The sequence below is a fragment of the Tyto alba genome, unplaced genomic scaffold (assembly GCF_018691265.1).
Source record: "Tyto alba isolate M040663 unplaced genomic scaffold, T.alba_DEE_v4.0 Super-Scaffold_27, whole genome shotgun sequence".
NCBI classification, from domain to species: Eukaryota; Metazoa; Chordata; class Aves; order Strigiformes; family Tytonidae; genus Tyto; species Tyto alba.
Window position 1 is genome coordinate 2348893 of NW_024881301.1, and position 14437 is coordinate 2363329.

At 37.9% G+C, this 14437-nt stretch overlaps 1 protein-coding gene across 1 annotated transcript in view; it reads left to right on the forward strand.

Moving 5' to 3' along the window:
* Nucleotides 1-14437, forward strand: part of PRKDC (protein kinase, DNA-activated, catalytic subunit) — an 86690-nt gene that overhangs the window by 24662 nt on the left and 47591 nt on the right. The window contains exons 30-42 of the mRNA XM_042797855.1: nucleotides 671-804; nucleotides 1328-1582; nucleotides 2556-2779; nucleotides 3675-3883; nucleotides 4020-4152; nucleotides 5250-5408; nucleotides 5719-5922; nucleotides 7581-7766; nucleotides 8729-8833; nucleotides 9822-9989; nucleotides 10263-10390; nucleotides 12405-12612; nucleotides 13659-13837. Of these exons, the coding sequence (XP_042653789.1) occupies nucleotides 671-804; nucleotides 1328-1582; nucleotides 2556-2779; nucleotides 3675-3883; nucleotides 4020-4152; nucleotides 5250-5408; nucleotides 5719-5922; nucleotides 7581-7766; nucleotides 8729-8833; nucleotides 9822-9989; nucleotides 10263-10390; nucleotides 12405-12612; nucleotides 13659-13837 (2292 nt within the window). The remainder of the gene's footprint in view (nucleotides 1-670; nucleotides 805-1327; nucleotides 1583-2555; nucleotides 2780-3674; nucleotides 3884-4019; nucleotides 4153-5249; nucleotides 5409-5718; nucleotides 5923-7580; nucleotides 7767-8728; nucleotides 8834-9821; nucleotides 9990-10262; nucleotides 10391-12404; nucleotides 12613-13658; nucleotides 13838-14437) is intronic.

Consider the following 14437-nt stretch of genomic DNA (forward strand, 5'->3'; position numbering starts at 1 on the left):
AGCACTTGGAGGAAACTCCTTTGAAGTCTTTCTTACTGCTGTTAAGTATTAGCAAAAGTAGGACAAGCTGCAATAGGGTGATAAACCATAAAAAGAGGGGTAGGAAAAAAGCTGGAAGAAGCAAGAATGGATTCAGTATCAGACTGGATGAAGCTCTGAGTCACCTGATCTGATCGCATAGCTGACTCTGTTTTAAGCAGGAGGTTGGCCTAGAGACCTCCTGAGGTCCCTTTTTATCTGAATTATCATGTGATCCTAAAGAAACAGGCAAGTGGAGTTAGAGTTAGCTTACTGGTACAGCATTTAGTAAGTTAGGGGACTGGGTAATTAGAAATGGGGGAAAACTGTATGGATTTTATTTAAGCTTTAATCTCCACTTTTGTCTGTGAGTGTTACAAAGAGAAGGGAAGAGACTTGATTCTGCTTATTAAATTGTTAGCACAAAGACTATGCTCTCGGGGTCCAAAGTAGAGTGAGGAGAAGGGAAAGCAGTGCAAGATGTGCTTGTAGGAGAGGTCTTCCTTGTAGTGCAGATGGGTTGTGGTTAGATATATATATATAAAAGGACCTTCATAACGCTCATGGGAACACTTCAGTATTTTTCAACTGGAAGACTATAGCTTCTTGGTAGATGTCAAGAGGACTGTTAATCCCTAATACTTTTGTACAGAGGATTTCCAGCTACTAAGTCAGTGTGTCTTCCGGACATTGTCATGTGGCTCTTAGTACAGTGTGGACGACCTCAGACAGAGTGCCGGCACAAAGCCATGGAGCTCTTCTATGAATTTGTTCCTTTATTACCAGGTATTTTAAGTTACAGTGCACTATTATCTTCGCTTTCTAAATACTGTGCATGCCTTCCCTCTGTGTTTTCTGTGCAAAGTATTAATTACAAGAAAAATTATTTCTGAAGAAAATGTCTATTCACTCAGTGCTGTTAAATAGAAACTGAATAGTTGCTCATAGTGGAAATTAAATACTGTGAGAACCTCTGGGTTTGTGGGCATAAAAGAGGGTTTTATTGCAAACTTCCAGCCAGCCAGGAAGGAGAACTTACAGGCCCAGGACTGCTGTTATATCCAGCTATAAAGGCAGTACTTGCTGCCTGGGAACTAGTGGGAGTGTCTTATAAACTGGCCTCTTCCTTGTGGGTAAACTGAGTCATATGAGGAAGGCTAGACCAGAACCAATACCTTCTCTGCCAGAAGATGCAGTTTAAAACACAAAGTCTGGACATGTCAGTCCATTTTCCTCTAACTCCTTGCTAGTTTGAAATGTGTTTTTCCTAGAGAATTTATATTTATATTTCTGTTTTTATTTCTGTCAGGAAACAAATCTCCATCTTCTTGGCTGGCTGATGTTGTAAAAAACCGAGATGTTTCTTTCCTCATTAACAAATTTGAAGGAGGTGGCAGTGATGCCAAAAGTCCATCCGGGATCCTTTCCCAGCCAACGCTCCGTGGTATGCAGGAGCCCTTCAGTTTGCAGATTGTCATGCAGTGGATGGATATGTTCTTAGCAGCACTGGACTGCTACAATACATTCTTTGAGCTGCAAATGATCAAACCTAATGAAATACTGGGTGAGTGATTAACTGATGCATTAGGTTCATTCACGTCTGTTACACAAAGTCCATCCAAGATAAGTTCCTAACTTGGACTTCAGACTTTTTTCTTAAATGTAGAATTGATTCATTTTACAAACTCTCCCGAATGTCTCAATGACAGTTGTACTAGATGTTTTTTGACGGAAGTACTTTGTTAATAGTGTATCTTAAGACGTTTTCTTTTAGTTCCAGAAATAGACTTTTACATTTCTGTTTGTCATTCACTCACCAGTGACTTTCCCTGTGCTGAGAAGAGCAGATGATCATTTTTATTTTTGATCCTTCCAAAGCTGTTCACCTGCTCTTTATTAATGTCTGAGGGAGCTATCAGAAAGAAATGAAAGAAGTCCCCTTTTCACTTCAAGCCCTGTACATGTTACTATTCTTCAGTTCCTGATACTTAAACTGCATCAGGCCCAGAAGCCTTGTATTTGAATTTTGATCAGGTGCATAGTAATACCTTGTGTAGCCATTGGGTGTCTGAGTTTTTCTTTTATTCATTCATGCGGGTCTAAAAAAATGCTTTTATCACTGATAGTACAAGTTGCATAGTTACTTCATGTATGAAGTCTTGCACAAGTTCCAGGTAGTCTGTCTGTCAGTGTCATCTCTGTCTCGGTTTAAAACAGCACTGTAAGATCATTGTTGGATGCAGTTAGCACAGGGCTAAATTATTCAAAACTAGGGATTTAAAATTTGTATCCATTTTATTACACATGCCTAAAACATCATAATTAGTAAGTGCTTGTAATGATCAGTGAGTAGAAAGCTACCTTTCACTGCCCAGAAGGTTAATATTTGGAACTGGCATAGGACTTTCAGAAAACACTGGTATGAGATGTGGTTGCTTTCTGTTTGTTATTGCAGTTCAACTGTTTTCTTCCAAACACAAATATATTTCAAAGTTGAGAGCCACTGTATCATTTCAGCTTAGTATGATTCTTCTTAGGTGTAGACAAAGGATCCTCATTCTTGGAAGCTGTGCAGTTCTTCCTTGAGACTATTGCTTTGCACGATATCCATGCAGCAGAGCAGTGCTTTGAGTGCAGTTCGAAAGGCATGTTCAGCCCACAAGAGAGAGATGTGTATGATTACAGCAAGTGTACCATTATAGTCCGAATCATGGAGTTTGTCACCATGATCCTGGAAACGTGCCAGCAGGATCTCTGGAAGGTATGCACCGAAATCTGTAGTGGATAAAAGATACAAATTTTATACGTAGTTTAAGATCTGCTTTTCCATTGTGAGATTAGTTCACCAGAGAACATCATCTTTAGTGGTGCTTTAACTGAAATTGATATCTAAGCATGGCGAACTGTTACGGTCTGTGCATGTAAGTGGTAAGAATTACATCGCACAGTTATATTTTAGTGGGTGATGTAGCTTTGATTAGAGGAATTAATATTTCCTCTGTATTCCAGTTGTATATTGACTGCGAGATTCCTATACCTTGACTATGAGATTGTTGATTTGTATGGAGTACTTGCAATGAAGGTTTCTTGTATGACTCCTGATGGCCTTAAATGTGTGGAGGTGATAGCTGCTTGAAAGGCAGATTGTGAAAATTCTTTCTTGAATTTGGTATAGATATTCAGGTCTCTCCATTTGCCTAGATTTGATGCAATATAAGCTGTATTTAACTGTATAAAATATAGGACTTAGGAGTCTCTTACAAAATATACACTACCAAGTTAGTTCTGAAACTATGATTCTCTTGTTTTCAGTGAGTCTCTATTAGTGTGCATAGAGGTGTATATCTGGATTTCAAGGTGACTACGGATGTATAATCAAGACTGAAACAGGCCTATGTGGTCTTAAAAGATCTGTGCAGTTTGTGATAGCATATATCCTATGTATGTTTTTACAGATACTTAATTTTTGTGTATTAGAACAATTGATTGAAAGTCAGACATTTCACAGAGAAAGAGGATGTCACTTAGTGAGAATAGTTACTGTTCCATGTTTGGATTCATTTTAGAAGGACTAATGATAAGTTATGAAGAAGAAAATAGGGAAATCTAAAATAGCTTTGAAATAAAGCTTTTAATTAATGTTTTATTCTTCCTAGGTACTTGAGAAGGAACTTCTTAATGCAAGCCTTATAGAGCTTCTGGTGATGACAGTGTGTGATCCATCACATGTAGGCTTTAACACAGCTGATGTACAAGTCATGAAAAATCTCCCAGATATCTCAGTGAGACTCATGAAAGCTTTGATGAAATCTCCCTATAAGGAATCTTTAAAACTGTGCATAAAAAAAAGAATCACACCGCAGAGGTAAGTAGGGGCGTTCCGGTAAGCATGAATTCAGAACAAATGCCACTCGCCGTGAAACACGGAAAGTAAATAATGTGTATGGCTGAACATGGAGCTCCCCACCAATGTAATGCTATTGCTTCTTTTTTCTCATTAGCCTTGAGGACCTTTGTTCTGTTGATCTGTTTAATTCAGATGCACGTTTTGATCAAGTTAGGTTTAGTGCTGTCCTTTCTGCCTACAAGCAACTCCAGAAATCTGGCCTGCTTCATTCAGTTCTTCACAGTCAGGTAACTCTTTATCCAGAAAATAATAGTGAATGTTTTTATACAGTAAAGAGCTTCTCCTGTATAAAAGGCCAGTATGAAGACAGAAAACAGATCAGATGTAGTTGTGTAAAATGAGATCAACAGTGAAGAGCTGGTGTTGAATGGGTAAAAAAACCCAATGTTTTATTTTACAAACTGGAGTAGCACAATACTGAAATTTGAATGATCTTCATGATTATGTCTGTCTTTCTCCAGTTTCCAGGGCCTGGAGGCAACCAGAATCTAACTAAACCTCCTTTTAGTGAACTTCACAAGACTGAAAGCTCAAAAAATCAGGATTTACTATTGTATAAAGGAGATATTTTTCAATAACTTTTAAACAGAGGACATTCGAAGTGATGAAGGAAATTAGAAAACAAATACCTTCTGGCTGATTAGAAGCAATATAGTGGTTTTGAGTTGCAGGAAAACAGGATAGAGAGCAGTTGGAGGGTGGGGATCTAGGCTGTATTAGTGGAGTTCTTGCTACTAGGTTTCTGATTGTAGCGAATCTGTATTTTACTTTGGGCAATTGAAGGGAAAGAGGCTATGTAACAGCCACAGGGATTGAGAGAATCTGATAGAGAAATCTGTTGGTGTGCAATTTAACAAGGTAACAAGGCTATATTTAATAAGTAACAAAATACTTGATTTCACTGTGGTGTTTGCCATCCATCTTCTATGTCTTAACAAAAGCTGGAGCTGTGATTGTAGGATGGTGATAAGTCAGGGAGCTGCATGGTTTACCTTCTATGGCCCACCCATTTTGACTAAACTTTTAATTTTATTTCTGTAGTAATGGTCTTACCTGAAAAAAGTCTGTGGGAGCATCAGAATCTTTTGAAGATTTTCAAGTTACTATTAGTTTGTTCTGAACTTGGTTCAGAACAGGACTGTCTCATTAAAAATCTTGTTGCTCCTTTAGAAAGGTGTCTGGTCATGGTATGTTTGCATCGCTTTATAAGAAAATGACCTGGAGTTCAAATTTTTTCTTTAGCTATACAGATGGATTGATTGGAAGGCCTTTTTGTTATTTTTTCAGGTTATATTAATTGTCACTTGTTTGTTTATTTCCTTAGAATGAAGTACCTCATTTTTCAGTTGGCTCTAAGCTTCTTTCAGTTGTATATAAAGGCATTGCACCTGGAGGTGAAAGGATACCTATTCCATCATTAGACATCAACAGTAAGCGTTTAGCTGATAGACTCCTGCAGCTAGCCTTTGCTATTGATGACCAGGTACAATACAGTTCTCCAGTTTTAATACTCAATTTAATACTTAATCCTCAATTATCTTCTACTCATATGTTGGGTAGAAGAGGTTGATGTTTTATTCAAACTCCTGCAGAGGAGCTGTCAGGATTTTCTGGCTTAATTGGGTGATGGTTTTAGATAACAAGCATTTCAGTATTCTGTTAGTGCTTTATTTTCATGCTTCTGGTAACATAAAACAGTTTGGGATGGGAGCTTTAAATAACCTCATGCTTTTCTAATAAATGAGTGAAACAATGTGCTTGAGATAACTGTCTCTACACCTTAATTTTCACAGTGTGAGGAGCTAGTAAGTCTGCTGTTGAACACGGTAGTGTTATCTGTGCCACTATCGGGGACATCCCAGCAGAACCTGATGAATTTTTCTCACGGACAGTATTTCTACAGCCTGTTCTCAGAAACCATCAACCAGCAGCTGCTGAAAAACCTGGATGCGATCATAGTCCAGCTTATGGAATCATCTGTCAACAATCCCCAAATGGTATGGGACTTCTTTAAAAGTACAAAGTCAAATGGGAATGTTAGAAGTAACACCTCCTTTGTTGTCATAGCTGAATGCGACTGAGTGTGTAGTGGAGGGAAAAGTGCTTTTGGTTGCCCTTTGAACAGCATTGCATTGGTAGGTGTTTTGTTTTGTTTTTTTTTTTTTTCTTTTTCTCATGGCCTACTGGTGCTACCTTCATGTTCTCTGGCAACCTGACATAACTTAAGCTGACTCTCATCTCATGTCAAACTGAGTGGAAAGTGCTTATCTATTACCTATCTGAAACTTATGAAATTCAGGATTTTTTTTTGTGTAGTTCTTCAGATCAAGAATGTCCTTTCAAAGCAAGTCTGATTGTTCCCACTTCCTGTGCTTTGATTTCCATTGCAGAATGGTTCTAGAGCATGTGGACTGGATTTGTTTTGGATAAAACTAAACTGGAAAATTAACCACTAATGGGCATTTAGTCCACAGGACTAGAGTAGAGCTAGATTAAAGTATTAAAAAGAAAGAGACACACACACCCTGTGACCTGAAATAAATACAGGACAGTTGTCACGTACTCAGTCTCAGCACCACTTGTTTTGCTCCACAGATTTTTCTCCTGTTGGTCCACACTACTCGCTAATGTAGAGCTCACCTTCAGGCCCACAAAGGAAACATATTACGATTCAGAAGACTTCGTTCACTGCTTCTGACAAATAGAAGGGTCAGAAAGAAAGATCAAAAGTCCATTTGCCCTTTTGCTTAAAAAGATGCCCACGGAAGTAGGTTGTCCTTTTAAAAATAATTGGATCTTTTTTTTTCCAAGGTGTTACACTTAGAGGTGTTACTTCCAAGTAACATTTTAAAACACTGGGAGCGTAAATTTTTGATACCAGAAAGCATTTAATTTGATTTTAGAGAAACGTATATATGTTTTTAAAGGCTGGTTATCGTGATGACTGCATAGTGTTTCTTGTGCAAAGCATGCCACAGAAGATTTACTTTTAAAACTGTCTCTGATAAATGATAGGCTACTAATTTACACTGGCTACCTGTGGCAATAGCGTTAAAAGTCTCCACTAATTTAACTAAGGTAAATAGCCAAATTAGGTCAAACAAACACTTTTTGGTTGTCTGCTGTTCTTCTTTGCCTGACTTTTTTAAAAAATATATTCTGCATTACATTTGATAAGATATCTCTTTACTTAGATGCATTTGTGATATACGGAAAGAAAAAATAAAGTTTATTTTACTGTGCCCATCCAAACCAGGTGACAACACAAGGTTGGTAACATTAATCCACTTTATTAGGTGGTTGCCAGCTATTTGAGAGGAGAACGCAAAATGCAGGTTTGGAAGTCAGTGACCACTAGTTTTTGAAGAAGAGAGATTGAAGCATACTTAGTTCATATCTGATATGCTATGGTTTATTCTTTTCAAAATGTATGCAAATAAGTTAGCATATGTGCTATTTCTCATATTGTGTTGAAGTTTCTTCTTTTGAAAAGTGTGTGCTTTTCATTTTCTGCAGAGACTTCTCCTGTATCCTTTTGAGATTTAAATTCAGTATCGCTGTGTGATGATTTTTTTATGATTGCCCATAGCAATGAAGAGATCCTATCATCCTTTCATTTGGGATGCAAAAATCTACCTGCTCCTTTTCCTTCCAGGTTGGCAGCATTTTGAATGGCATGTTAGATCAGAGTTTCAGGGAGCGTAATGTGCGCAAGCGGCAAGGAGTGAAACTGGTCACAGCTGTACTAAGGAACTGGGAGAAACTTGACAGCTGGTGGGCCAAAGGTTCCTCTCCTGAGAGCAAAATGGCAGTCTTGACCCTGCTGGCAAAAGTTCTGCAGGTAGGTATTTCTTTATAAAATCCAGGTAACTTTTGTAATTCTGTAGGAATTGTATCTTGTTTTAAAGAAATGCTATTTCATTCTAACATTTCATGTTAAGGGGGAAAAAAAAAAAAAAAAAGTTGGAGAATATCAGAATCTGACTTTTTTTTTTTTTTTTTTTTTGCAAAGTACAAAAAATATTTGGACAGGCAGAAATTGCTAGGTTTTGCTCTTCTTCTTTCCCCAGTTCCTCTGTCCCTGTCCCCCCCCCGCGTGCCTTTTTTTTTTTTAATTGTTTTCATGTTTTAGCTGCCTCTTCCTTCTGGAGAATTGGTACAAGTGCAGAAAGTAAACTTTGAAACTGAGCAGCCTCTGATAACATTTTTTTTTTTGTGATGTTGGCATCTAGAAAGTCACAATGGAGGACTTCTACCCATATCAACAGACTGCAGAAAGATCTTTGAAATAAAGACCTTTAATTTCTGTTTCTGTTACATTGTGGGTTTGGTCTCTTTTTTCTTTATTTTGAAAAAATAATGTATCTGCTTATCCCACTGGGGTTTTTTAGAAATTTATAGCTCTAAGCAAATATGCACAAAGATCATTTATTGAGAATTTTTTTATTTTTTTCTAATTATTTTAAACTTGAGTTGTTTTTAATGTGTTTGTTAGGACACAGAATGTGACCTGTATTGCTATATTAGCTGGCAGTGAAATGACCAACAGTAAATCTGGCTGTGAGAGGGAGCTTAATATTTTTTTGAACTGGAAAATATCCTACATTATGATTTTGTTTGTACTGTATAGAAGCTTTTAGAATTCTCTTTGATAGTCCTTTTAAAACCAAAATCACTCTGTATGTGCTTTCTGTTAATTCAGTGTATTTTTGGAAATAAACAATTTCATAGCTTATGGGGGTTTTATTGTTAATTGACTAGTTTAAAAAAACCTGATATTTTTTATTTCTTCTGTCATTCTAGATAGACTCTTCAGTTTCTTTTGATACCAATCATGAAGCATTTACAGCTGTGTTTGATACTTATACCAGTCTACTTACTGATCAGAATTTAGGCTTAAATCTTAAGGTAAATTGCTTACTTCAGTGGTTTCCCCATCCTCCCTGTCTTAAAATGTTAGTTGTTCATTAAAACTCCCTGTTATTTGGTTTAAATTTTGTTTTAGTTTGCACAGTAACACAGACACCACTTCAGCTTTTTATTATCCTGTTCAACATCCTAAAAATTGTAGATCATCCTTTCTGTGCTTCAGACAGAAGGCAATATCACAGATGTCATATTTTGGTTTTAGGTACTCTTATTTTTTTTTTCTTGCCCAGATGAAAGACATGTAATTTTTAGGAAAATACTGTCAGTTGCAAATTGTTTGGAACTCTAAAGTGTTCATTTGAGAAATGACAGCTAATTGGGCTTTTATCAAGGAGAGTGGCATTTCCTGCAGGTCAAATTACAAACATCTGCCATGATTTTAATGTCCGTGTCAGCGAGTACGAAAGCAGTACTAATGGATTAACTGCTATATGTGGATTGGTCAGGAGAGGGAGGTAGTACTGCATACTGAAAGTGGGAGTTACAAAAGATGCTGGAGCATAAGGTTTAGACTAGAAGATTAAAAAGTTTGTACTTGTGAAAGAGCTTTACATAATTGCTGCTCTGCCAGCCTACCTTTAGCTAGAGAGAATTTTGTACTTTCCTATACATTCAAAATAAATAAAGTTTGAGATCTTGCTTTAGCTGCCAGGTGGTGCATTAAATCAGTGACATGCGAATTGATGCTTGCTTAAAAGAACAACAAGGTCTTACTCATAGCTATGTCAGCCATGAGATATTAATTACCTTTTAGCTCTCATTCAGCAGTGAACAAAACTGTTTTCTGAACTAGCACCTGAAAGATGAGCAGCTACATAATGTATATTTATTAGTGCACTGAGTCATTAAATCAGTAAACACAGCTACTACTGCAATTTTGTGGTCCTATGCAGCTTGCTTCACAGATAAAGAATATATTTTGTGTGTGTGTGTGAAACTGCATTATTTGTTTTTTTTCCTCCTTCAGGGCCAAGCTGTGATAATTCTCCCATTCTTTACTAATTTAACTGGAGAAAAACTTAATGACCTTAAGAGTGCTCTTGATCAACTCATAGCTTTCAATTATCCCATGAGGTCTGATGAGTTTCCCAAAGGAACCTTGAGGCACAATAACTATGTAGACTGCACTAAGAAGGTCAGTATGTTTAACAAATAAGTAATTAGAAGTCGTAGTGAACTACGTCTAGAAGAAGTATTTCACAGAATCTGGAATTAGAGAGAAAGACTCAGTGCATGTAAATAAATCAGCTTTTCTGTTTGAGTTTTTATTCAGAAGTTTAATGTACAGATACACATTAAATGAACATATTCTTCTGCGCATCTGTTTCTGATTAGTATTGAAAAATAATTACATAATTGAATTGATTTGTTCCAGTGTGGTTCCTTATGTTGTGCATTACTTCTTCAGTTTTTAGATGCATTAGAATTGTCTGAGAGTCCAATGTTGTTGCAGTTGATGACAGAAGTCCTCTGTAGGGACCAGAGACATTTCATGGAGGACTTATTTCAAGCCAGCTTCAAAAGAATTTCCAGAAGGTGAGTTTGATGTATTGGATTTTGCTCTTGTTCTCACTGAATTTTTGCTGAAGCAAATCTGCTTCCTCTGTTATGTAATCCTTGTAATAGTGATGATTTACACTGTTGTCATGGTTTGAGCCTAGAGGGCAACTAAGCACCACGCAGATGCTCCTTCACTCCTTCCCCCTCAAGAATGGGAAGGAGAAAATAAAGCAAAAGGCTCAGGAATCGAGATAAAGACAGGGAGGGATGACTCACCCATTATGGTCACTGTCAAAAGACAAACTTGTTAGAGGAAGAAAAGGAACATCAAACACCACCACCACTTAACAGAGTAGGACAGTGAAAAGTATAACCACATCTTAAAAATACCTTCCCTCCACCACTCCCTTTTTTCAGGGCTCAGTGTTGCTCCCAACTTCTTTCCCTACTCACCCCCAGGGGGTCAGGGAATGGGAGAGTGTAGTCAGTTCCACTGCTGCTTCCTCCTCAGGGGGAGGACTCTTCACACTCCTCCCCTGTTCCAGCATGGGGTCCTTCTCACAGGAGGGAGCCCTCCATGAACTTTCTCCAACACGAGTCCTTCCCACGGGCTGCAGCTCTTCCCAAGCTGCTCCAGCGTGGGTCCCTCTCGTGCACTGCAGTCCTCCCAGCACCAAACTAGAACAGCGGATGCTTCCCACAGAGTCCTGGCCTGCTTTGGGTGCAGCCACCTCCTCAGGCACGGAGTCCTCCACAGGCTTCAAGTGGGCATCTGCTCCATGGGTGACAGGGTGGGCAGCCCTGCCCTCTCGCCACAGGCTGCAGGAGAGTCTGCTCCGGCATACCTCTCCCCTTCTTCTCCTCCTTTCTTCCACTGACCTCAGTGTTTGCTCAGGTGTCTTCCTCGCAACTCCTCCTCACAACTCCCACTCTTCGTCCTCCCTGGTTCCCCTTCTTAAATGTATTAGCACAGAGCTGCCACCACCATCACTAACTGGCTCGGCCTTGGTGCAGACATGGGTCCAACTTGGAGCTGGTGGAGCTTCAAGAACCTTCTCACAGGGGCCACCGCTGTAGCCCCCTCCCCACTACCAAAACCCCGCCACACATACAAACCCAACACAACCATAAAGTTTTACATAATAGTTTTAGTTCAGATTTTGCTTTTGTCTTTACACTTCCAAAATATTTTTGAAGTGTGAACAAGTGGTACCAACTACCAGATGATACTTCCAATGCCTGGGCAAATTCTGTAAAGCCTTCCGTAAATTAGCTTGTTCTGGCAGTATTCAGTTGAAGGTAATAATTGTTCGTGATACCTATATTTGCTATCCCTGTATAACCACGTGATCACTTCAGTTGATAGCACTTGAACTGAGAGCGAATTAAGTTGTCCAACCTCTTTGAAAATACAACAGCGTGTTTATTTAATTGAATGTTTCCAGGGTGGTAAATTGTAGGCATAAACATACTCTGTCCACAGTAGAGATCTTCAGTCACTTCCAAATCAAACTTTCCAATTCATGATGGGCTATTAAGTAGTGACTGTTTTGGAGTATGTGGCTTCCTGGACAAGTCATCTACTTTATACTGAAACTCCATTTTTGAAATTTTAGCTTTTATAAAATTACTCAGAACGACAGTTCATCTTGTAGCAGAACACTTGATAGGCTACAGAAGGACCTGATAACCGTGAAGTCTTCTCCTTGTTTTCCTTCTTACTTGCCTCCATCTGTCACACGTACCAGAGAAGTTATTCTTTATTTTAAGGTTTTTCAGTGAAAAGGAACTGGGAAAGCTGATGATTGCTTTTGAATTAAGCTAACAAAGATAGACAAACAAGGTTACTATCTGTTGCAAAGTAAGAAGCTGTGATTTTCTTTGGAGAGCTCCACAATAAGTGTTGATTCAACCTGATCTGGCATGTCTTGTAGGATGATAACCCAAGAGAGTATAAATGCAGACAATAAAAACTTTAAATCTCACGAGGGTGAGACATAAATGGAGTCTGGTAAAAGAGTTTTCATCTTGAGATTTCCATCTTGTTTAGGAGCACCACTGATAAACAAGTGATACTGTTGGACACTGTTCACAAAATGTTCCAGAGTGAAGAACTTCTTTCAAATACTACTCGTCAAGCATTTATGGATCGCTCTCTCCTCACTCTCTTGTGGCACTGCAGCTTGGATGCACTGAGAGAATTCTTTGTGAAGAATATAGTACAGGCTATGGATACACTTAATTCCAGGTTTACAAAGGTATGAATTACTTTTTTTCTTTATTAAGGTTGGGTAAAGTCTAATAAAATATTGGTGTTGGTATCTACATTTTGCTTAACTTTGGGTCAAAAACTAATTGAAACCATTTGCTTTCCAGTTTTCTGTATCTTGGAGCAGAAGTTTGTGCCAATTACATAGGTTGATTATTACTGAGAAACTTTTCTTTATTGTCCAACACAGTTCCTTTGAAGTTAGTATACGTTTGCATATCTACTGTGGATAAAGTTGGAGTGTTATGTACATGTATCTAAAGGAGTCTGAAGTTCTGTCAAAAGCAAAAACCTATTCTAACTTTAAAATATAAAAGCTGTATAAAATTGTAGCCTGTTATTATGTTGTAGGAGAGAGATATTTAACCTCTGTAATGAAAGCTCTTTAATTAGGTGCCTTACCTCTAGAGAAAGACAGGCATCTAATCATTGCAGAAGTCATTCAGCAAGGGATTAGGAGCACAGATCTTACTTTCTATTTACAGTCTATCCTCCAGTTTACAATGTAGTTATATGCGATAATTTGTTGTCAGTGGAAATCTCTGCTCTTGCTGTAGTTCTTCACTCCCATGATTTTGCTTATGCAGCTGTGTAAAGGCATCAGGACAAACAAGATGCTGAAATGATCCAAATTCAGTTGCTGTAAATGTTGGCACCAAAGTGAGGTGCATAAAGAAACTCATAAATGATACTCTGTGTTGTGACAGGTATGTAAGTTTTGCTTACAGGTGTCCTGAGTCTGAGCTGTGACTTGGTGGTGGTGCTCTACTTATTTTACTCCAATATCACTATACTGATTTAGGCCAATAGTAGTTAAGACAGCTCACCTGATAAAAGTGGGTCGACATGGTTTTGGGAACTGTATTACACAGGAACTAAGAATCTGTCAGTCTTTTATCATCAGCTCTTGTCTCTGTTTTAGAAGGCAGAAGTAAGCTGAAGGCTGTTTAGTAGAAACTAGAGTAACTGTGGAGCTACTTAGGAAGGGCAGGATCCAGGAAATCTTTTTCTGAGATTTTGCTTATTTGCTTCCAGTCCAATGAACATACTTTTGATACACAAGTCACCAAGAAAATGGGGTGTTACAAGTTGCTAGAAGTGATGTATGTGCGTCTTTCAAAAGAGGATGTTTATTCCAAGGACTCTAAAATTAACCAAGCTTACCGTGGTTCTATGAATGTAGAAGGAAATGAACTTACCAAGACACTAATAAAGTAAGACTATTATTTCTTTCATTTGCTTTTAATTTCTAGTTAGGTTTTGGGCAGATACACCCTTTAAGTATGCCATATAAAGCAGAAGATTGATTTGTTCAAGGGTAAATGTAATCTGTAATGTAGCTTTTGATTTTAGATGGAATATACAATACTGAATTTGCATTGGCAGAGTGATCTCTAGCAGACTATAATCCTGTGCCAGGCTTTTGCCTCCTGCTTTTGCCATTTTTTTTTCTGTTTAAGCTTGTGCTTTTATTTTTGCTTTTCAATATGATTCTACAATTTCAGTTTCAGTATACTTACACTTTCATGTAGAGTACGATTCTGTGTTTTAATATAGGTATTTATATGATTGATGAGCAAATGAGATGGGTTTTCATTTACACTTCATAATACAGCACCACACTGAGTAGGTGTAATCTGGTTTAATCACCACTGCAGATGGGGACAATAGATACTGAATATATATGTGCTAATTATTTTTTGTTTGTTTTAATATTCTGAAAAAAATATAAAATGCTTGAATTGCTCTTCATTTTTTTTTGTTTTGTTTTAATTTTATTTTACAATACTATGTCCTACAAGGACTTCAAAGAA